This window comes from Kwoniella shivajii, chromosome 5, assembly GCF_035658355.1.
Source record: "Kwoniella shivajii chromosome 5, complete sequence".
In the NCBI taxonomy this organism is placed as follows: domain Eukaryota; kingdom Fungi; phylum Basidiomycota; class Tremellomycetes; order Tremellales; family Cryptococcaceae; genus Kwoniella; species Kwoniella shivajii.
The window spans coordinates 699,545-723,321 of record NC_085912.1 but is presented as its reverse complement, the minus strand read 5'-3'; the positions used below and the strand labels follow the sequence as shown (position 1 = coordinate 723,321).

The following is a 23,777-nucleotide window of genomic DNA, read 5'->3' as shown; positions in this document are numbered from 1 at the left end:
TACGCACGGACCCCATCCCGACAATTTCTACCCGACCCGGCTGATTCATACCCTTTCTTTCTTTCATCAATTCGAGTGCGTATATGTATAACTCACTCAAATTGATCTTTCATCTCTTCCTTCTTCTGTTCATCCTCCATCTTACCACATACTGTTCAATACAAATATAGGAACATATTCTCGTATTGACAATCAATCATAATGCCTGTCAAGCGAAATTCAGTCAAGACATATGGTAAATCCCCTTCATCTTCTTCCTCAAAGAAGAAATTGCCATCACCAGCCACAATGGCCAAGACCGGTAGAAAACCTAAGGAGGGCGGGAAGAGCAGGTCAGAAGATTCACTCACACCTCCTCCACCCGTTCTTTTTCCCTCTCCGAAATTGGATAAAGATCTCACATTGAACTTCATCATTCTCCTCCTTGAAAACATGAAAAATATCGATTGGTTTTCCATTGCTAAACAAGTTGAAACCCCCCTTATCTCTTCGAATAATGGAGGAAAAGGAAGAAATGGTAAATCAAAGAAGGAAGATGAAAAGTTGTCAGGTAATGAACTTAGAGATCTTTTCAATAATGTAAATCTCCCATCTTACTTGCTTCTATTCTGGTCATTGATGCTGAGATACTGGATTGAGCTGATGTGATGTTTGTGACTTTGTAGACCATTCTTCCTTCTCTCAAAAATGGGAATCTTCCTTGGTCCGTCACCAACGCCAATACATCCTCACCGTCCCTTGAAGGTGACAAGTCTACTTCCATTGCAACACCTTAGGAAGAAATTACCACACCTCAGGAAAACGGAGGCGAGGCTGAGTTGGATTATGAGGAAGAATCTCAAGTTTCGAAGAAAAGAAAACCCGTTCCTAAGAAGCAGGAGGAAGGTGGTAGACCCAAAAGGATAGTCAGAAGGGAACCGGTTGTAGAAATTGGTGGTAGCGATTCTGAATGAACAGGTAAGGTTTAGCTTTTAGCTTTTGGCGAAAAGCTATGATGAAAGCTTACTACCGTATACGATATATAGGAAGAAGTGATTCACTATTCTCACCCGTACTACTGCGTTCTGGCGGAATATATTCTGTTTTATCACGATTGGTAAACCAAATAACTCAAACCATTTCATTTTCCTGTAAACAACGAACGTTTCATTGTCCTCCGTTATCATCTCTTTTCGTACGATCACTTTCCATCATCAGACATTCATCAATCACAACCTCAAGCTCATTTTCCACTCGTATTGTATATTACAGAGAATGTCATGCATGTTGTGTGTAAATGTCATTATATTTCGTCTGCATCTGATCCCAACAAGTCTTCTTCTGGGAAGTCGCCTATTGTAACTTTATCCGGACGAACGAAAGTTGCATGTAAGGGTGAACAAGTGAAGTATCGTTTACCTTCCACTCTGTGTCAAAAACACGACATGAGCATATGCTGCATCATTCTGTCCTCTTGTTGTCTAGCCAAAGAGCAAGAATGGAATTGAAACTCACTCTCCATCACCTTTACCGGTAGGTTCATCCAATTCCACACCTACCCAAACTCCACCTTTCCCTATACTTGCTTCTCCCACATACTTAACTGTACCTCTCCTACCTGATCCGTTATCAGAATGGGATATCTCACATCTCGCTCCTGATACTATTGAAGAGTCATAAGAGGTCGGAGGAGGAGGTGGGCAAGTTAGATTAGTTGGTGTAGGTGCGAATCGACCTAATTTGTTTTCCTTTAGGTGTGTTAAGACGGTATCTGCTCAAATAACATAACATCAGTAAGAAGCCCACGGATATTCTAATATGTGGGCCGAGGCGATATCACTAAATAAGTGTGTGAAGTATGAGGGAAATGCAACTTTACCTCACCTCGCCTGGATTCATATTCCTCGTTAGACAGCTCGAATCTCTCCAAGTTAGATTCATCTGTGAACTCTCCTGGTTTGTAATTTGGGTCTGTGTTCTCTACCTAATTTGATTTATACATGTCTCATCAGACCTTTCCTCATTGACAACGATAGTCGGTATAAATAGTAACATGACAAGATCCGAAGCAATGATAACTCACTTTGATACATTGCCATTCTTTTATTCCATATTCAACTAATGTTTTCCCTTCCTCGCTCAGATTAGCAATTGCTGAGCCGGCAGATACTCCTTCACTTGATGCGTAGAGCGAGAGAACTTGATAATGCGGGGATATACCAGTTATGGGCACAAGTTTATCCTGTTGACAGATATGAGCTTACTCAGGTCAGAAGAAGACATGATGGAGAAGCTCACTTTTAGTTGACTGATCGTGAAGGAAATATCTAAACGACGTTCCGAGTGTGTATCGGGAGAAGTGACGAACACGCTGATCAGTGTCATATCGTTCTGCGGTACGTATGAAGATGATTCGATTTTGATCGGTGATGCACCAAGTATTATTCCCACAATGTAAAGTCTTGCTTACTCACTCCCTTTCGTCCAACGGCGGTGCATTATTGAACATTATTGTGCAGTAGTAACTTAACGCGCCTTCGATCGTTTCGAGCATTACACGTGCGGACCACGGAGATCACGCAGATACTCCGTCATATTCAAGGGTCACTTTCTGACGAGAGGACTCGAATGAAAATAAAAGTCAAAAACTACTGATCCGGAGCGATCCGAGTTCATTTCATCAGTTGTTCAAGCAGAAAAGTGACCAAGTCTATCCCTTCTCTTCACGACATAAAATCCTCCTCCTCGATACCCCCATTCACAAAACTGTCTTGGTCGAAATCACGAATAGAGGAAGAAGGAGAAGGAACAGCAAGATGTCTTCAGTAACACTTGCTGATACACTCAAAATCTCCATATTAGGGAATGAATCCATTCATTGTGGATTTCATTTATTACCTTATATATTCGATACCATCACATCAAAATTACCTTCATCAGCATATGTCTTGATAACGGATACCAACTTATCTGCTTTATATCTGGATGACATCAAAAAAGCTTTCAACGATGCTACGGAGAAAGACTCAACGGGAGCTGCCAAAGCTAGATTTCTGGTGTATGAAGTATCACCTGGAGAAACAGCTAAATCAAGAAAAGTGAAAGAAGAAATTGAAGATTGGATGTTAGATGAAAAGCTTACTAGAGATACTGTAGTTTTGGCTTTTGGTGGTGGTGTTATTGGTGATTTAACTGGTTTCGTAGCTGCTACTTTGTGAGTTATTCTTTTCTTTTCCTTTTCGGGAGGGTTTGTCGGTTTTGGCGGAAAACCCGATCAACGTAAAGGGGAAGGATGCAATGTAGAATCAGCACATGTCAAACACAAAACTGAAGCTGACCTATGTTCAACAGCATGAGAGGAGTCAAATTCGTCCAAATCCCCACTACACTCCTTGCAATGGTAGATTCCGCTGTTGGAGGTAAAACCGCCATTGATACTTATCACGGTAAAAACCTCATTGGAGCGTTCTGGCAACCCAACTATATCTTTGTCGATTTGGCTTTCTTGACTACACTCCCTCCCAGAGAGGTTTCCAATGGTATGGCTGAGGTCGTCAAGGTAAGTCTGGGTTCATCTCCCTTACACATTCATATTCAACCTAGTCTTATCGACTCCTTAATCATACCTCCGCATGATTGGAGAAATGCTGAGACGAAATCATGTTTAAGACCGCCGCAATCTGGAAAGATGATGATTTCGCGTTACTTGAATCTCGATCATCGGAAATATCTCTCGCAGCTTCCACTCGACCTACCACGTCCTCTACTGCTGGTCGATTCGCTTCTGATCGATCTCACGCTCAAGCTTTACTTCTCCGAGTAGTTTCAGGATCCATCTACGTCAAAGCTCATATCGTCACTATCGATGAGAGGGAGACAGGTTTACGAAATCTGGTTAATTTCGGTCATACAATTGGACATGCAATTGAAGCTGTACTTACACCAGCTATGCTTCATGGTGAATGTGTCTCGGTTGGTATCATTCTCGAGGCTGAAGTAGCACGTCAACTTGGTGTTTTAAGTCAAGTCGCTGTCGGTAGATTAACAAGATGTCTTCAAGCTTATGGTTTACCAATCTCATTATCTGATAGAAGAATCACTTCTTTACCTGCTTCAAGTCAATTATCAGTTGACAGATTATTGGATATCATGAGAATCGATAAGAAGAACTCTGGTCCAGCAAAGAAAATCGTACTCCTGTCAAGAATCGGTAAAACCTATGAAGAAAAAGCTTCGGTGGTTGCTGATGAAGTGATTAGAAGAGTGTTATGTGAAGCTGCCACTGTCATTTCTGGAACCCCAACTAAATCACCTATCACAATGGCTACTCCAGGCTCAAAATCTATCTCCAATCGAGCTTTGGTGCTTGCTGCCCTTGCAACTGGAACTTGTAGAATTAGAAATCTCCTACACTCCGATGATACCGCTGTTATGATGAACGCTCTTGTTGAGCTCAAGGTGAGTTGCTCCGCCGTTGACATAGTCTTCCGCAACTAACGATGGTCTAAATGCAGGGCGCCGTTTTCTCGTGGGAGGATGGAGGTGATACGATCGTCGTCGAGGGTGGAGGCGGTACCCTTTCCGCTCCAGCTAAGGGCAAAGAACTTTACCTTGGTAATGCCGGTACAGCATCTCGATTCCTCACCACCGTTTGTGCAATGGTCTCTGGCGCTGCGTCCCAAGAAAGGTCAACCATCATTACCGGTAACGCAAGAATGAAACAACGACCTATTGGTCCTCTTGTTGATGCGCTTTCTGCCAACGGAGCGAAGATCAGATATGTCGAAAACGCCGGTTGTCTTCCTCTTGATATCGAAACAGACGGATTCAGAGGAGGTCACATCAAACTCGCCGCTTCCGTGTCAAGTCAATACGTCTCATCAATCCTTCTTTGTGCTCCCTACGCCGCTGAGGAAGTCACATTGGAATTGACTGGAGGTCAGGTCATCTCTCAGCCTTACATTGACATGACAACTGCTATGATGGCTCAATTCGGAATTACCGTCCAGCGACAACAGGACGCGTCAGGTAATCCTCTTGACGTCTATGTCATCCCGAAGGGAGTCTACACCAACCCTTCGGATTACTCTGTCGAATCTGACGCCTCCAGTGCAACTTATCCTCTTGCTATTGCCGCTATCACCGGTACGACATGTACCATTTCTAACATCGGTTCATCATCTCTTCAAGGTGATGCAAGATTCGCTAAAGAAGTCTTGGAGCCTATGGGCTGTGTCGTTGAACAGACTCTTACTTCCACAAAAGTTACTGGACCTCCTGTTGGCCAACTTCGAGCATTGGGAAATGTGGATATGGAGCCAATGACGGATGCTTTCCTTACTGCTTCAGTACTTGCCGCTGTTGCGAACTTGCCCGCTCTTCCTGAGAGACAAGTACAGGGTCTTCCCCTTACCGCATCAAGGATCTACGGTATTGCCAACCAAAGAGTAAAGGAATGTAACCGAATCAAAGCAATGAGAGATCAACTTGGTCAGTTGGCAGCTGCCGTCCCTGAGGAGTTCGTTGTAGCTGATTGTTCTGATTATAATAGCCAAATTTGGTGTGGAGACTGATGAGTTCGATGATGGCATCATCGTCATTGGAAAAGCATCATCTTCTCTCTCGAGAGGTGCCTCAGTACACTGTTACGATGATCATCGAGTAGCCATGGCTTTTAGTGTCCTAGCTTGTATCATCGAGAAGACCATCATCGAGGAAAAGAGATGTGTCGAGAAGACGTGGCCTAATTTCTGGGATGATCTGCAAAATAAGGTTCGTTTCGTCTCCACACGTAATCGAATGAGATGCTGACACACTCATGACAGATCGGTATTCCTGTCGAAGGAGTTGAACTTGAGATTCACAACCATGCTTCCACTTCTGCCAAGGCTGTCGTCCCCACAGATCAATCCCAAGCAGATCATCCAGTCTTCATCATCGGTATGCGAGGCGCCGGTAAAACCTATGTCGGTCGACTAGCAGCGGACATCCTCGGAGGAGCTTTCACCGATGCCGATGATGCCTTCTTTGAAGAAACCAAACTTTCAGTCGCTGACTACGTTGCTGCCAATGACTGGGAAGACTTCCGACGAGTCGAGACCGAGATATTAGGTCGATTCGTTCAAGAGAAGAAGGGAAACCATGTTGTTGCATTAGGAGGTGGTGTAGTTGAAACTGAAGTTGCTAGACAACTCCTTCAATCCCATGTCGCCAAAGGGGGCTTAGTGATTCACGTCACAAGAGCTTTAGAGGATATCGATAATTTCCTATCATCGATTGGGAATACAGCCACGCGACCTAATTGGGGTGAATCATTCGCCGACGTTTTCAAGAGGAGAGAACCGTGGTATAACGCTTGTTCAAGTCATGAATTCTACAATGTGCTTGAACCTGTTGGCGCTCAATCTGCCCAAGAACACGAACAAGCTATGAGAAAGGAATGTGAAAGATTCTTCAAGTTCATCAAAGGAATAAATACCAACCGACCTCGATTATCACCTGAAAACCCAACTTCATTCTTATCTCTTACATTTCCTGATATCGTTCCTGCCCTCAATCAGCTTGAGGAATTGACAGAAGGTGCAGACGCCATCGAACTCCGAGTAGACCTTCTCAGCACCACAGGAGCAGCTCCTTCTACCCCTGGTCTTCCACCTCAATCTTTCGTTGCTAAACAACTCGCTTCTCTTCGACTCGCCACGTCACTTCCTATAGTCTTTTCTGTCAGATCAAAAGATCAAGGTGGTATGGCTCCTTCAGACAAACCTGAACTCTACCAATCAATGGTGGAATTGGGTATTCGATTAGCATGCGAATACGTTGATCTCGAAGTGTGCTGGCCTACTGAACTACTTCAAAAAATCACCAAATTTAAAGGTCAGTCTCATATCATCGCTTCATGGCATGATTGGACAGGTTCAATGGCATGGGACAAACAAGGTGTACGATCAAAATATTCTTTCTGTTCGAAATACGGTGATGTCGCTAAGATTGTTGGTACTGCCAAGACATTCCTTGATAATTCCAAACTATCCCTTTTCGTTGAGGAAGTCACATCTCAACCTGGTTCCAAACCATTATTAGCTATAAACATGGGATCCGCAGGACAACTTTCACGAGCTTTAAATCCTATTTTAACACCTATCACTCATTCGTTGTTACCTTCAAGAGCCGCACCAGGTCAATTAACAATCAAAGAGGTAGTACAACTCCGATCTTTGACTGGACTTTTACCCAAGAAACAATTCCACTTATTTGGAAGTCCAATCAGTCATTCAGTTTCGCCAACACTCCATAATACTGGATTCGAAACTATTGGTTTACCTCATCAATATGGTTTATATGAATCTGAGACTATTGACCAAGGGTTATTGGACATCGTCAAGTCAAAGTCAGTCAGCTTCGGTGGAGCAAGTGTGACAATCCCTTTAAAACTTGATATCATCCCTCATCTAGATTCAGTTTCTGAAGACGTCAAAATAATTGGAGCAGTAAACACCATCGTACCTCAATCAAATGGGAAACTACATGGTGAAAACACCGACTGGAAAGCAATTCATCAAGCTGCCAAAATCAATCTTACTTCAACACTCAAATCGACTGATTCAGCTTTAGTTATTGGCGCAGGTGGAACTTGTAGAGCAGCGATTTATGCTTCTTACAAACTCGGTTTGAAGACAATTTATCTTTTCAACAGGACTTTGGCAAACGCTCAAAAAGTCAAGGATTCTTTCCCTGCAGCGTACAATATCGTTATCATAGACTCATTAGACCAATTCGCCGAGTCACCTAAAATCGTCATCTCAACCGTTCCCGGAACCTCTTTAACTCTTTCGAGATCCCAAGAAGGGATCTACCTCGACGAGAAAATCCTGAGTAGTGATGAAGGTGTAGCTATTGATTTAGCTTACAAACCGCATGAAACAGCTTTGTTACAACTTGCAAATAAGACAAAAGGATGGAAATCAATTCCTGGAATCGAAATTTTGGTTTTGCAGGGTTTCGTTCAGTTCAAACTTTGGACAGGTAAAGTAGCTCCTGAAAAGAAAATCAGAAAAGCTGTTCTGGATAAATACTTTGCTTGAAATAAAATGATAGGTAACTCTTGACGAGAGGTGGAGGGTAAGGGTAAATGAACGATAGTGTCTCACAATGCATATTTCATTATCGTTGAAAGACAAGTCGTCATCTTCCCCACCAATATTGTCTAACAGTGGCACAGCTTCATCGGATATCAGATGAACCTCATTCCTGTTCAACCTTTTTGCGGATATAGTACGTAGATTACAGCTCATGTCTCACGTTCAGTCACCTGTTTGTGTTTGCCGTTCAGCTTGTTATATGTTCAGAATGCATATTCTTTCATTTCTACATTTACTCTTCACCTTTGTTCGCCGTTATAATCATTTCATCCGTGCTAATCATGATACCCTCATTGATACCCAACTATCGAGTCTCTGTTGAAAACAGATTCCCAAGCCACCATGGAGAGGACATCCAAAACATCATCAACAGGCAATCATCTATGATACCTAGACCCATATCGCCACCCCTTTCACCTCGACCAGCCCTCTCTGACATAACCTACAGTTTAGGTAATGGTCAGCCGACACTCATCGGTACACCTGACGCGATCAAACCTGTATCGAGATCAATTGAGGCTCGGGTGAGTATCTTTTACACCTCGGAGTATCCGTGAGACTCATGTATGCTGACTTGGAGATCGCAACATCAGGTCTCATCAGGGCAAGATGTCATGATACAAGTGAGTGTCGAGCTTTTTGAAGAATCCATCGCATCAGAATATCCCAACGAGAAGCGATTCGGTTTAGAAGGTTGTGAATCTTTGGTTCCCGGTATGAAAGCACTCATTGATTGATCCATCGATCCCGGTGTGAGATCAATTGTCATGAGTATGCCTCATCGTTGACGATTGAACGTTCTTGGAAACGTCATTAGAAAGCCTATTGAAGCCATCTTGAACGAATTTGCCAACACAGAAGGATTGCTAACGATTCTTTTCCGTAGTTGAAGGACGAGATGGCTAAGTTGAGGCAAACAGTAGAGGATCACCGTAAAGACACAGAAGAACGTCTGAAAAAGAACGACATTCTATGGGAACACTATTCCCAAGCTGAGGTACTGAAATTAGAACCGTTAGTAGTTGCCGGGGTCGTTCATTTTTTATATCAAACTATCAATGTCAAGCCAATTAGAAAACCCCATGGTTTGCCTGTTTCCAAAAAAAATATTAGAAAGGTAGACAAGATTGCTCAGACGGAGCAAAAATACAGTACTCTCGAGAACGTAAGTCATCCATACGGTGATAGGGATCACACTGACGATACGCACGCAACAGGAGGTTGATGTCGTCCGCAATGCGACTGGCCATGGCATTGTGGGGCGGGGTCCACGGAAACTGGCTGCGGTATTTCAGGAACAGATTAAAAAGTCTGAATCGCACGCTGTCCTTTTCACGCCTGGAAACTTCCTGACAGCGATCTCCGTCAATGTCCATGATCGTAATCAGCTGGCTCCCCTTAGAAATGAAATCTATCTTCTCGGACTGCTTTTCCGCTTAGAAAGGGTGGACGTGACAGGAGACAATTACACCATGGCGCAAGGGTCAGATAGGAATAATCGCATCAACTTTATATTGGCATTGAAAGGTCTTGATGAAGCGACTGATATGGTACGTTCTTTATATCAAGATCAATCGAATTTCCCAATTCCCGAAGCGCAAATTCAGTTGCATGACAAATTCATCGATTCAAAGGCAGTCCTCAGGAAAACGTAGAACAAGTGTGATGGGCCAAAGATGTCATCCATAGGTATATATATCGCTTAGTCCTCTGTCCCGTTATAAGTAGCTAAGGCATAATGCATATGTTCATATTCACGTCGAGCAACATCTGATCTGTAACAGATTACATGTACGTAAGTCCGGGAAAACTAGGGAAGTAACGAATGACTAGAACCAGAGCATAAAAAACAGTTGATAACAAGAATGAAAGAAAGCAAAAGGAAACAACAAAGAGCCCAAATACTGATTTTGTTCTGGATAAATACTTTGCTTGAATGGATGAGAAACGAAGGGCAAGGATAGAGTAGATAATAGTGGTTCACAATGCATAACTTTATCAATACAGTATAAGAAGGAGTAATCGTCATCTTCCTTCTTTACCACTGCTGTTGAAATATCCGGCACAGCTTCTTGGTATATCAAGTGAACCTTATTCTCAATTAGAATTTTTTCCGCGGAAACAGTACGTACGTTAACCAACGTTGATGATTCAATATCTAACCTTATTTATGAGAGTATGACTTTTCGTTTATTGTTCGAGTCCATCAGCACAGTATGATACAAAAAGGTATATGTTTGGTGGACTTTCGTTCTTTCTTCTTCTAACTCTCCCATCCCACCCCTCTCTCCCTTGCAATTTTCTCCTCTTGGTCTTGTGTTGCATCTCCCCCTTCTTGCGTCTCCCACTTTTGACCCTGCCCATTGCCCCCTCTCGCCGCCCCCCTCCACCCCCCGATCCTAAACACGTTCCCCCCCTTCGTGTCCCTCCTCTGCCCCGCCCTGCTCACTCCCTGACTCGGTACCTTACCAACAAAGATCAACGCACCAACGACAAAACATCACTTACCATCGCAAGGTACAAACGTCCCGTTAATCATAACGTTTTTGCCACTCACTACCATTCCTAAGGAGATTGGCGAATTTCATCTTTGCGCTGAGCTGCCAGCATCTTTCGCTGTATCCTTACTCGAGCTGTGTCCAGAATCGGCTGAGGAACTTATTTCTCTGACCATATTGAGTATCATCATACATCATGATATTCTGTTTTATACCTTTCATAATCCCCTTGGCGATATACACCTTGAATCTCTTATCAGGATATAATTTCCTTCCTGTGATCCAAACGCATACCACTCACGGACAAGCATTGATGAACTCAATCATCAATTGGTTCACCGTGACTTCGTCTACATCTTCACATTCCGCATTAATCAACTCCGTAGATGATTCAATTTCATCTTGCATAAACGTCTACCCTACAATCCCAAAGATCATCTATTTCGAACACACTTTGGATTCAGGTGTCGCTCACCCAAATCACCTCTCCTCCCACGATCTGAACCAGTTCAGGTGGTCAACCTTCAGTATAGCTATTCCAACTCCTACCTTCACTTATACCTCACCTTCGGACATGGTAGTGATCGAAATGACATCAATATACACTCCTTCGCCAACGACTGGAAACTGGTTTGAACTTCAAGGAGATGAACACAATCCTGAGGATGCAAAATATGAAATCACCGCATACCTCACAAATATCTTATTTGCTTTAACCGGTCTGTTGAAGGTGGCTCAGAAGAAATTGAAGAAATGTTACGCTCAAATGAAGTCATCTTGGAGCGAAACGGATGTCTTCTCAAGTTATCGTATGAATGGAGCCCACCTTTTTGTAGCATCGACATTTGTGGCAGTTTACATTGTTTTGGGAAGATTGTATGTTCTCATGGAATCTTTACCTGCCTCGGAGACTAAGCATACTGATCATCTGACCTGTTTCCAGGAACTTGACGTCCAGGTCGATTCGAAAGCTCGGTGGGTTCACCCAAAGAATCCTTGTGGACCTTCTTTCAACCGTCAAGAAACGAGTCCAAGACCTTGAAGACTCGGAAGAGTTGAATGCTGGACATGAACCTACCGTTAAGCGGACAGTTACTCAGAATGAAAGTCCTACAGAATACACCTCAAACGAACAGCCCTCAGGCGCCGGTCCAATTGACAGGCAATGCGATACTCGTGAAAGCTGTATGGTAGGAGACAAGCACAGAGAAATCGCAGACGAGTCGCGTGATCAACACGCCGATAAAGGGGAATACCCGGTGGCAGAAAGCGACGAGAGCGCAAAGCTGGTAAGCATATCGACCCAAACTCCGGTTGTGTATGCTGCTGTCTGCTGACAACGAAAGATACAGGACTCCTTACCAACAAAGTCCTGTGGTAAAATCACATCCTCTGATTTTAGAGCGGAACCAGAGAAAGAAGATACAGTGAGTGCCATGTCCCCTCGTCCGCCGTCTATGAATGATAGGCTTACAATCAAGTGAAATAGGAGCCACGGTCAATACACTCAAATGGTATCTTTTCTCCACTAAACCCTGGTCAATCAGATACGTCAGTCTCGATGGTTGAATTCGATAGTGTCCCTTGTTTCAACACTGGTCAGAATAGACCGAGGAAGTCAAACAAGAGGGTCAAGCAAAGAAACGTGAGCATCAACGATACTGTACTCGTCTGAAACGAATCGCAACTGAGGCACGCGAATCCACCTACTGTAGACTAGATTTCAGATTCCCCTGGAAGTAGAAAGCCCTGCGCCTCTAACCTGTCCAGTCCAACAAGTCAACACTGCAACCCAAGTCGAAAAGGCACCATTTCGCTTCCTTCCTCCTGCGAGTCTATCTGATGCACCGACATCTTCAAGTCGACCACCCGATTCTACTTTTATCACACCTCTACCCTTCAAGCTTATCAGCACTCCCCTCGTCTCCTCCTCCCCGACCACCCACTCACCCATAATCAATCCCACAAGGACCCATTACATCGACTCTTCTGAACCATTGCCCATCCTGGCCAAGGATTGGTGGCAGGATACGCCCATTGTACGACAGGTCGAGCCTGACTTGGCAAAGGCAAAATTGCGAACACAAATTGCGGCTCCAGTCAAAGACGCTTTTCACGCTCAGATTGGTCAGCTGGTAGACGAGGACAGCTCACAACGGGTTCCAGATGTAGAGCCTGAAGAGAAGCCTGCTCCTCCCCCAATTGTAGATCATGATGCGAACTCTATTGAAAGCTTGATTTCTGCCCTTTCATCGCCCAGATCAAGGAGCATCTCACCACAAAGACGGATCGTGTCTGACCCGCCTCCAATATCCAAAGACAGTCCGCCGCCAGATCGAACGAAGCCTTTCTATGCCACGGATAAGATTGCTCTTCAAGCTATACTATCTCCAACTCAATCACACCGATTACCTTCACCTCCCTTACAGTCCCTCCCTGTGGGCGCCCGAAGTTCGCCACCAACACCGGGACGACTCTTACTTTCTACCAGAGAAGGGAAAGCTAGAAGCAATAACAACACAGCTTGTGATTGCCAAACCTGTCAACGCCGGCATGCGACATACTCTCAGTTTTCGGCCAAAATGACGACATACCCCATACCGCCCGATGACACCTGTATATCTCCATTATATTTCGACATGCCGACTATAAAACGGGAAGAACACCGTAAGGAGACACCTACCGGTGCGATCAGAACAGAGGTCTCCTCATCCAGCGGGCCTCAAGTTGACAAGCCATTGAAACAAGTCAACACTCCCGTTGAGGCGAAGGGTATATCAACCGGTGAACAGATTCACCAAATGGGTGGCAGTGCCTCACCGCGGCCTGTGATGCATCCGTGGGCCATAACAAGGACAGACAAGCCCGCAGTAGTGGACTCTCAAGTGGTGACGACCAGATTGCAGGGCTCAGCAGAAGACTGGCTTGCTAGGATCAACTCGATGAAAGTGAGTGCATACCGATTTCATCCCTTGTCAACTGACTGACTAGGTTGTTTGTTGCGGCAGGCCAAGACAGCAAATCCGGTTGTCACGCAGTCAGCCATCAAGAAAGCTCCCGACACTGTAGACGTTAATACTCACTTCAATAACGGGAAGCAAGCTGGTCTTACTTCTGCTAGGATGAGTTCCGCATCAGCTGCTGGCCCTCAGGGAGAAGCTACATGGGATGAAGATGGACAGGTAGAGATTGGCAAGGGGAACAAGTGGAAGATGGTGAAGAAGCCGAAGAGGATTTGATAGTGTCTTGCTATTTTAGCTACTGTATTAGACAGAAAGGAATTCATACACGTAAATTACTTGATACCCTATTATATGGCCACATGATGTGATTTTATGAATTACCAAACCAATATCATCACACCTGGGTCTGTAGACTGGTTGTAGCAACGAGCCTAATTTTCGTCGCCAGTTACTGCAAATTGGCAGAAAAAGCAGATCAGCTCTTCGAAGCTGTACTCCAGCTTAGCTGGCGGTGGCGATAAGGCGATACTAGTCAGAGCTTATAGTAAGCAGAGCTGAAACAACTTTTGACGTCAAGGGAACTTTATATCTTAAAAAATACGACATCGTAATCCCTCTTGACCACCTGATTTTCTTTTTTTTCTCACAGATAATTCTGGACTGAAGTATAGTATATCCCACTTATTCCATTGTCTATCTATATATATATACAATCAATAATCTTTGTTATCAGACAGCACTTGAATGATCAATTCGATATGCTGGTAGCTCTGTGTTTCATTGAATTCCTATCAGGATTCGTACTTACTATTCTTTACCGAGATATCTGTTCAAACGGATTAATATCATGTTGGAATAATCGTAAATCACCTTTGGAAATATATGATCATTTATCAAATTTGAATCTAGATCTAAATCTAGATCTCAACTATAACTTTGATTTGGTCAATAAGAAATCTTCGATTGTATCTTTCGCTAAATCGTATATATCCTATCCTAATCGTTCTCCCCTTCGAACCCAAGCTCCAGAGCCAAGCTATACGTTAACGTATCAAGGCAGCTCCAATAAAGATACCTCGATGAAAATTGCCATATACACGAAAAGCAGTATCTTACCCACTTCTACTCAAATCGAAACACCTTATCAAATCATCCTTGAAGTGGTCCCCGAATCAATCAACTTCAATCTGAGTGCCGAAACCTCTTGGATCATCGAGCACCTTCAACAACCAACAATGACATTCACCTACACCTCCTCATCAGCTCCTATTCTCAGTCCCATCCCTACCACCATTTCTCTACCAACCCTCACCAGGATTGAGAATATCGCTACATCGATCGGTACCAGTCCAATGAACGTCACGATGACAATGATCTCATCTACAAATCTGCCCACCCACACACCCTCAGCTGATCCTCCATCACTCGCAGGTTCACTTATCGACCACCTGACAAATTCATCTCATAAATTACAATTACAATACGCCCTAAAAAGTACTTGGGCAAAATCTCAGATTATACTCAACACTCTGCAAAAATCAATCATCACTTCACTTGCATTACTACCCATCGAGGCTCGGACAATTTTAAACGTTGTAATGGGTATCTACACTTTCAAGTTCATACAGTAGGTCTTCGTTTCATTATTATCATGAAGAAGAGCAACTCAACTGATACTGATATGACTGTTCATGTAGCTTCATCTTCAAGCAAATTGTGAAAATGGTCTATTTGACCATCATCCGGAAATTGACTCGAGGCATAATCGCAACTTTGACATCTATCATTAATCTTCTGGATAATTGGATAGAAGACTCCAGTCGTCAAGGTCAGCAGGAAACGAAACCCGAAAGTGTAGCCCAAGGCCAAAGTGAATTTGGTGTCGAAACGGAAAATGAAGCTGAGTTAGACAGCAAGAGTAAAGCAAGACGAGGAAGGGAAAGTGACAGTAAGATTGTGAACGAGCCTCAAGCCCTGTCCGTCGACTCAGAGCTGGATAACGTGGAAGAAACGATTTCGTTTGGGAATGATACCAATTCTCATGATGCGAACTGCAACTCCGAAAAAGCTAACATCCCATATTTGACTAAAGGACTGGATTATCCTGTATATATCGAATCACCTATTATTGTGAGTCTAAATTTAATTCTTTAGATTCCGGGTATTTTTCTCGGAAGGAGGCTGATCAGACGAACACACTTGTACCGTGCTTGTACCGTAGAACCCCAAAGATACAACCGTATACGATTGTTCTCCTCAAGATCCCTTGACTCTTCATCCATCAATTCCAATTGAAGAAGAGATCAAATCCATTACTTTCTCCAACATTTACCTACCAGAGTCACTTGAAGAGATCGTATGTTCTCATTGTTATATCCCAACTCATCATCTTTGAGTTGACCTATGGTTATGTAGGAGTCCGAACCATCAAACTCAATAAGATCTCAGAAATCCACTAAAAATGAAAAGGAAGATCTATCGGCCGTAAGTATTCCGCATAGCCCCGTAATCATTGAGCCCCAAATCCAAACTGATGATTGTGATACGATTTGACAGGAGCCCTCACCATCACGTTCAATAATAGTCGACAAGTCTTAATCTGCTTCTGAAGTTCATTATACTTGATATCGTATTGCCTCCAGCATTCAGCAATGCCCCCAAATTTTATAATTATTTATTGCCTTGGCGCGAAATTGTTCAAGTATGAATGTAATGTAGATCTGTTTGCAAGCCGCTTAGAGCTGATATGATGACGCATATTTACATATCGCGTCTGATCTGTATTAGATTACATGTACGTAAGTTCGTGAAAACTACTCGTAGGGAAGTAACGAATGACGAGAACCATAGAAATAAAAACGGTTGATAACAAAAACGAAAGAAAGCAAAAAACAACAACAAAGAGCCCAAATACTGATTTTTTTCCCGTGATTTCTTCCCCAATCATCTCTTTATATCCTGATTGCTCCGTTATCGGGTCAACCGATCCGAGTCCTACTCTTCATCACTATCTAATTGAGCATAATTGGTAGGACCAATAGTGGCTTCACTCATTTCACTATCCATTCTTTCCAGTGGTGCCCTTGTCGGTTGTTTTCCTTTATTGGAATTGTATTCTCCCGCAGCAGCATCTCCTGGATGACTAGGGACTAAAGCTGGCATATCTAAACTCAACCTTGGTAATCCACCAGCCTGATCATAAGTCTGTGTTTGGGGTTGACTTCTTTTAGCTTCTGGACTTGCTAAAGTAGTTATTGGTCCAGCTGCAACTGGAGCAGGTGAAGTTGGGCTTAGACCCGTTGATGCAGATGTATATCTAGAATGTCCAGTGTTGGTCGTATTGATGGGTGTTGGAACTACCAACGGGGCAGTGGCAGGTGCTAGTGATGGTGGCTGGTCACTATTGGTTCTTGATGGAGTTGTCGATGCTGGAGGAGAAGATCTAGCAGAGGCAGAAGCAGGACCGCCTAGATTGGTAGTGGAAGAAGCAAACGTGACTGATCTATTGTAATCTCCATTTCCTTCTTTACCATTTTTACTAGATGCAGATGAACTTGCTCTTGCTCTAACGTTATTGATCTTTGAAAGCAGTTTACTTGTTCCAGACTGTTTGGTTTCTGTACTGGAAAATCTTCGAGGAGAGGAATTACCGGTTGATGCGGAGTTGGAGTACGGATGAGAATTGGAATTCACGATGATAGGTGAATTCCTAGAGTTTGATGATGACCCCAAGAAAGAACTTGAACTTTGGTTAGATGCATTTGCTGGATTGAGTGGAGATGATACACTTGACACGGAAGCTTTACGTCGGTCATCAGCTTGTTTGCGTTGATGATCCTCGTGATCCATCAACGAGAGTCTCATCGCTTCTTCGATCATCAACTAGTAGCGCGAAAACTTCCAATCAGCTCCAAATCTGGACGGACAGCCATGGAAAGACGTACCTCTTCAAGCTCTCTCCCTCTATCTGATCCTCTCCTACTTGACCTCCTTGATCCAGATTCGCTGCTGGGCTGCTGACCAACGGACATGCTGAAGTCTGCTGTGCCTGGTGCACGAGAAGAAGTGAAACCGATTGGAATTAGTCGATCACCGACCTACGACAAGCGTTCTCAGCTTTGACAGATCGAAGAAGTACTTTATATAGAAAAACTAACCTGTCTCATTACAATTCTCCTTGAAGCTTTCCTGGCTGCAGCAGCTTTCACAGCGTTCAATTTGTTTTCCCAATCCGGTCTGATCTCGTCTATACATACCCAGGTGTCATCATTATCAGCTGTTTGCATATACATTACAATGCTTCGACACTTACCAATAGTAACCACTTCGGCAGATTTAGCATTGACGCTCTTCCTTCTGACAGTCTCTTTCGTCTTGGGGTTCATGCCAGGACCAAGGTTGAGTTCGGATTCACTTCCTAAACTCAGAGCTTGACTGAAACCTGAAACATCTGCCTCTGATCCAGGAGACGTTGCCAAAGCGATACTGGACGAACTTTCAAGTGGGTTCAGAGGGCGCTCGTAGATCACACCAAAGTCGGTTTCCATACAGAAAGGACAACATGCGGAATCAGATTCCAAATGGGTGATCGTGGCTTCAGATCTCTTGATCTGGACAAAACATTCCGTACAGACTGGTTGTTGACAGCATCGGGACGTGTTGATATTAGGTGGATAATTCTGAAGCACAGCACGCATTAGTCACATGACACTATCAGACGAGGAGAATGTCCTTTGCACTTTCAAAAGACGAAAAAGAAGGAGCAATTATGACCGCAAAATGGTAATCAAAGCAGCCGGTTGACAAAGATAAATAATTTGCACTCACCAAGAAACAGATGGGACATTCGACCGCATTACTATAAGCTTTCTTTTCCCTCCTATATCTCTCCTCTTTTTCCAATTCTTTTCTTTGCTCTTTGTTCTTATTTAGACCAATCTTCTTTGCTACACTTCCGACAGCTGAAGAACCGCCTTCTCTTTCTTCTTTCAATTTTCCAGTAAAACTGTTCTCCACTCCTTCTTCAAAATCTTTTTCTCTCATATCTGTCAATATTCTTCCTATATCTTCTATCGTCCAGTCTTCTTCGAAATCCTCTAATCCCCTGTAGAAAGGAGCCAATTTACCATCTAGGATCAGACGTGTGACTGTACCCTTCGAATAGTCATGTGCTTGTGGATGCGATAAACAATGCGGGTTCTGAGGTGAAAGATGTCCTGCAAAAGGCAACAGCATCGGTGTCCCTGGTGGAGGAGGTGAAGGTGGTGCTTGAGGGGGGGTTAATCCAGAATGGAAAGTCGAACCACTTGGTCCCGCACTTGTGCCGGTCCCAGTGCCAGAGCCCGTACCAGTGCCTGCTCTCGAACGTATAGGTTGAGAGGATGATACTATGTGAGGACCAGTGGGATTTGAAGAGGGAGACGATGAATCTGTTGCTGCAGAAGTTGCGGTAGGTGAGGCAGCAGGTGCCGAGGCATTTGGCGATGAAGGTGCATTACCCATGTTTGGAATATTGTATCAAAGAAGAGACTTTCTCACTGAAATCGCAAGATGAATCGCGGACGGATTAGCTATATGAAAGACAATGACAGTCGGTTTGAGAGATATCAAAGGAGTGTAAGAGGATGAAATCGGTTCAAAGTGACGATGTACACATACCTCTTTGAATATGGATGTTTCGTAGGCGATTTTGCGTTTGACAATGAATGGACGGTGATTGGGATGCGAATGTTGTCGTAGTTATAGGTTAAAATGATACAATAAATCTGGATTTGATTGTGTTTAAGCTAAAATGTAATTTATGCCGTATCTATGACGTTTGGTTCTGAGCAAATCACCAAGTTTACACTATCTAACGGTGATAGGATTTCTACAGGATAGGTCAGCAAGTTAACAATTGATCGTGCGCATACGTTACAACGTGTAGAAGCAACGCGACTCACTCGAAAGGAGATGTATTCAGATTGATGGATGAAGTATGTTGGTCAGAGTGAGGAATTGGATGAAGAAATGATGCGATATGTGAAAATAGAACTACTGTAAATCTATTTACGTTTGTTGAGGCGTTTTTAGCAAGTGAAATCGACAGTTGGAATTCGTAACTTCGTGATATCTTCGGTCCGGGTCCTGTGTGTTTTCGATATCGACGATCTGATTCGCTGAGCTGATAAGCGTTTTCAAGCAAGTGAATCAATTTACATGTAATATCTTTGAAAAGATGTATATTTGTTCTCACAACAAAAGTTTTTTCTTCTCTGGATTCATCCCAGAATGATATCGTATAATGAATCTCGGACCGGCTATATGCTTTTGAAAATGACCAGGAAGGCGATGAACAAAGGGGAGATAAGTTAGCTAGTGCCAAAGTGCTAAAAAAGAAGATGCAGGGCAAACGTCATCGATTAATGCAGATCCAGGAGGAGTGCGCAGGCAAATCAGGTTAGGCTTGCGCAGTCTAACAGGGGACAAACAGCCTGAATAGTTAGGTATGTGGCAGAGCTGAAATCCGGGGATCTCCGTTTATTTTGTAGGTTTTTTTCACCTCAGTGAAACATCGAAGCGAAGTGCAAAATAATATTCGAGTAAATCTCACACTTCTGGACCATAAATACAAAATACTAAACGAAATTTAGCAGGGTAGCGTTTCAGACCCAATGGCTAGTACGAGTTGATACATTTCCGAGGTCTTCAATATATCTATCATCCTTGTAACATTCAATATTGCGGGTTCAATCGGTTACCGATATATTGGTTCGAATCGATTCCACACTAGTAGTACTACGCACTGACCTGCACGTGTTTTAATGCCAAAACATCAAACATCCATTCCTGAATCCTAATTGCTATCTCCTGTCTTGAGTACGCTGTAGAGTGCGCTTTCAGATGAAACGCAAGGAGGTTTAAAGGGTATATATATATACATATACGTATATTGAGGGTGTTCGAGACCAGATCCCAAGTGGGTTCTTGCGATATACGGAAGCGAAAAAGAGGTATATCAAAGATTTTCGCAGGGTGCTCTGAACTGATCATCATCATCTTCTTCTTCTTCCATGTTTTCCTGTTACTGACAACGATACAAACACACACACACGGACACATTGATTATGGGCAAAGAACAACAAAGGTGCCTTTGATAGACCTCGTTGTTCGGTTCTGTAGGGGTGACCTATAAACACCCTATTATCTGGGATTCACAGTGACTGACAAAATAACACGAACATAGAATACACAAAGGGAGTTTATAAAAGCAAAAAAAAACATAAATAAAAATCAAGAACCAAGAGTCAACATCTTGTTATCTTCATCAGCCAGATTCATATCAATCCTCATCTTGGTAGCTAGTTTCGACTCCTTTGTCCATTCAATCGAGTGATCTGACAGCACAAGGTATCATGCCCGTCCCAAGATGGACACGACCACCCAAAATCAATATACCAATCTCAAGAACTTATTCACAAAAGCGTAATCTTTGCTTCATGGTACTAGCTCTATTCACTATATTATTCCTACTCGGTCTACTTCATCCAACCGTCCAACATGGTCCTCTGGAACATCTTGATAGGTTGAAAGAATGGTCAACCGATAAAGCTCAGAATTTAGTTCAAGTTCTGCCTGAAGAAGGCTGGGGTGGAACAGTCAAGGATTGGTTGGATATACCACATAATGAGAGTGGAGAATGTAAAGGCTGGGATCCGAAATCACTAGAAGAAAATGATCCTGTTGACTGTTTGAAAGCTAGACAGTACAGACAGACTATGAGGGTACTGGAAAGGGAAGAGAAAAGTGAACAGTGAATTTGATCTTCCTATATAGATCAGTACGTTGAATTTGTCGAGCTGACTATATCATCTTTCTGGACTGTTCAGTGATCATTGGTATTTCACGAAACAACATAATATAGACACTCTACGTGATCTCACATTTTGTTTCCTTCCTATCACCGATGCAAACTGGATGCCATGTCATGAGAAACCGCTCATAGTATCAGGATGGTGGTACACTGCTGAAGTAATCACTGGCGCTACAACTGGAGAGGTAATATGGCAGGGATCAGTTGTAGGTCTTTCTGTCCTTTTCCCATCATAGATAAGCTCAGATCAACTATGCTGCTCACATCCGATTCTCTTCCCACTTATCACCCCAGACAACAAGAGCTAAGTGAGATTGTGGTTGTGGCTAGGTTAAGCAGCTCAAGATGCTAGGCTATTCCTTCATTGCTGTTGGACCATATGTGAATTGGATAGAAGTCGCAGAGATGATGCCGGATGTATAGTGAGTCTTGCTTTTGTAACCCTAAGCCACCGATCCACCTTGGTATCTCGTTATCGCAGAAATCGTCAACTTTCTGTTGGTCTTTGTCTTCAAGCTAGACAACAGGCTGATATCTCGGCTACAGTCATTTGCTTTGGAGCAGTGATCTTGATACGGTATCTTGTGTGACTGATCCCCGATGTATCGCAAAAGAACACTATATACCACCCGAAGATGCTGAAGATTTATCGATTGGAGTACCAGATGAAGAAAGAGGTGTTATACCCATATGGGCATTGAATATCGTCGACTATGTAGGTCATACATTCCCTTCAAGATAGCGTCGCTATATTGCAACACCGAAGAGCTCATCTGACTTTATTTCGGTAGTGGGGAGCGAGACCTAGGGAAATGTCAAACAATCATTATTGGTGGGGTTTGAGTGAAGACGGTGATTGGAGTTACCACCCTCTAGGACAAGAATGGATAGCTACGTGAGTCTCATCTCTCAGCTAGACGCGAATCGATTGTAAGCATTCCAGCTGAGGCTCCATAACCGAATGACAGACCTTGGCCTCTACCTGGTAATCATTACCATCTACCTTATACGATTGAAGAATATTGTATGAAAATGCCTATCACACCTCATGAAGAGAGGAAGGATGCCGCTTTACTACTGGCCAAGCGGTCAGGTAAGTGGCCACTTCGGTTTTTATCTCGTCCATCTGAAGTGAATGCAAATACCAAACACTAATACACTCCGCTATAGCATATTTCCATTATCCTTATGTTTCTCCTGCTTCATTCTGGACCAATCTCTCACAGATTCCAGATCTCGAATTACTTTCAACGGTGGAAGAGGAAGAAGGGAAGCCGTTACCTGAAGGGTTACAAACAATGGGTAGACAATCAAGAGAAGACTATGAAGTACTGGTTGGAAATGTTAAAGCTTTAGTAGGGATGGGTGCACCTCCTATCAGTCCTAGTATTTATTCATCTCTGTGAGTGCTATCGCAACCTGTCACACACTGAAGTGCGAGACTCCGTCAACGCAAGTCTTACGCTAATCCCGTTTCATTGTCGATAGATGCCAAGCTACACCTGTGGTTATACCTTATTTTCAGGAGGATTATCGAATGGATGGATGGTGGCTTTATTCCAGGTGAGTTAACGAATAGCTTCAGATTTGTTATGCAGATGTGCCCTTTTCTGCACTACAAATGGACCATAAGCCGACTCGGATATTTATGGGAATACTTTAGCTGGTCACAACATGGTCCCGCTATAGCAATAGGTGAACCTTACGTTTACAAATATTACGCTCAAAATTATACGGACCTTGAACATGCGGTTAGGAGAGCGATGGCAACTCCGATTGATAGGTTGTGAGTTGATGTATTTCATCCCATTGAACTTGACTTGGGTGCTATAAATGAAGTAGTCTTCGAGGTCCTATGGCAGTGCAGTGAGTTGCGGCTGATATTGATTACTTTAGTATACCAGAAGATATGAAACTTCCTTATGCACTTTCCCAATTGTCCAAATATCTCTCTCGTGATTTGAAAGGAATGTTTGATAAGGTCATCTTGGACAATGAAGGTAATATACCAAGATTGAAAAAGGGAGTACAAGAAAGATGTTACGAATTGAAAAGATGCAGAGATCCTTTAACAAAAGGTAGAGTACCCTCTACACCGCCGGACAGAGTAACAAGGCATGTGATAGAGATATGATTGATTCATTGGTTAAATCGATTGGTATCAATGGGAAATTTCGTGATCTTGCGACAAGTCAAATATGGGTGACAGAGTTTGGAATTATAGAGAGGTCTGCCATCATTTGTAAATATAGACACAGCCATATATACACTCATGCATATATAGATTACACGGTCATATCAACCCTTCTGCATGTGCGGTACACCCGAAGCAGTGTATGATTGC

General features: G+C 43.2%; 8 protein-coding genes across 8 annotated transcripts; 6 read left to right on the top strand and 2 right to left on the bottom strand.

Moving 5' to 3' along the window:
* Positions 1-201: 201 nt before the first annotated feature.
* Positions 202-776, top strand: IL334_004017 (uncharacterized protein; the record flags this gene model as incomplete). Its single annotated transcript, XM_062935740.1, has 2 exons — positions 202-579; positions 666-776. The coding sequence occupies 2 exons, from the start codon at positions 202-204 to the stop codon at positions 774-776; spliced, it is 489 nt and encodes a 162-aa protein (XP_062791791.1).
* A 506-nt stretch (positions 777-1,282) lies between these two features.
* IL334_004016 (uncharacterized protein) lies at positions 1,283-2,364 on the bottom strand (the record flags this gene model as incomplete). The annotated part of the gene is made up of 5 exons (XM_062935739.1): positions 1,283-1,406; positions 1,495-1,750; positions 1,864-1,963; positions 2,063-2,221; positions 2,278-2,364. 5 exons carry the CDS (start codon positions 2,362-2,364, stop codon positions 1,283-1,285), a joined length of 726 nt encoding a protein of 241 aa, XP_062791790.1.
* A 431-nt stretch (positions 2,365-2,795) lies between these two features.
* IL334_004015 (pentafunctional AROM polypeptide) lies at positions 2,796-8,063 on the top strand (the record flags this gene model as incomplete). Its single annotated transcript, XM_062935738.1, has 6 exons — positions 2,796-3,193; positions 3,331-3,538; positions 3,649-4,437; positions 4,494-5,469; positions 5,531-5,751; positions 5,805-8,063. The coding sequence occupies 6 exons, from the start codon at positions 2,796-2,798 to the stop codon at positions 8,061-8,063; spliced, it is 4,851 nt and encodes a 1,616-aa protein (XP_062791789.1).
* Positions 8,064-8,503: 440 nt separating this feature from the next.
* IL334_004014 (uncharacterized protein) lies at positions 8,504-8,857 on the top strand (the record flags this gene model as incomplete). The annotated part of the gene is made up of 2 exons (XM_062935737.1): positions 8,504-8,644; positions 8,714-8,857. 2 exons carry the CDS (start codon positions 8,504-8,506, stop codon positions 8,855-8,857), a joined length of 285 nt encoding a protein of 94 aa, XP_062791788.1.
* A 1,957-nt stretch (positions 8,858-10,814) lies between these two features.
* On the top strand, positions 10,815-13,857 carry IL334_004013 (uncharacterized protein; the record flags this gene model as incomplete). Its single annotated transcript, XM_062935736.1, has 6 exons — positions 10,815-11,494; positions 11,562-11,907; positions 11,971-12,045; positions 12,108-12,263; positions 12,334-13,566; positions 13,627-13,857. The coding sequence occupies 6 exons, from the start codon at positions 10,815-10,817 to the stop codon at positions 13,855-13,857; spliced, it is 2,721 nt and encodes a 906-aa protein (XP_062791787.1).
* Positions 13,858-14,339: 482 nt separating this feature from the next.
* IL334_004012 (uncharacterized protein) lies at positions 14,340-16,179 on the top strand (the record flags this gene model as incomplete). The annotated part of the gene is made up of 5 exons (XM_062935735.1): positions 14,340-15,208; positions 15,279-15,711; positions 15,803-15,937; positions 15,997-16,065; positions 16,138-16,179. The coding sequence occupies 5 exons, from the start codon at positions 14,340-14,342 to the stop codon at positions 16,177-16,179; spliced, it is 1,548 nt and encodes a 515-aa protein (XP_062791786.1).
* A 396-nt stretch (positions 16,180-16,575) lies between these two features.
* On the bottom strand, positions 16,576-19,083 carry IL334_004011 (uncharacterized protein; the record flags this gene model as incomplete). Its single annotated transcript, XM_062935734.1, has 5 exons — positions 16,576-17,463; positions 17,526-17,678; positions 17,739-17,827; positions 17,894-18,260; positions 18,409-19,083. 5 exons carry the CDS (start codon positions 19,081-19,083, stop codon positions 16,576-16,578), a joined length of 2,172 nt encoding a protein of 723 aa, XP_062791785.1.
* A 1,892-nt stretch (positions 19,084-20,975) lies between these two features.
* Positions 20,976-23,567, top strand: IL334_004010 (uncharacterized protein; the record flags this gene model as incomplete). The annotated part of the gene is made up of 10 exons (XM_062935733.1): positions 20,976-21,373; positions 21,450-21,639; positions 21,764-21,855; positions 21,980-22,148; positions 22,225-22,328; positions 22,402-22,526; positions 22,604-22,835; positions 22,922-22,996; positions 23,097-23,219; positions 23,330-23,567. 10 exons carry the CDS (start codon positions 20,976-20,978, stop codon positions 23,565-23,567), a joined length of 1,746 nt encoding a protein of 581 aa, XP_062791784.1.
* Between the last annotated feature and the right edge of the window lie 210 nt (positions 23,568-23,777).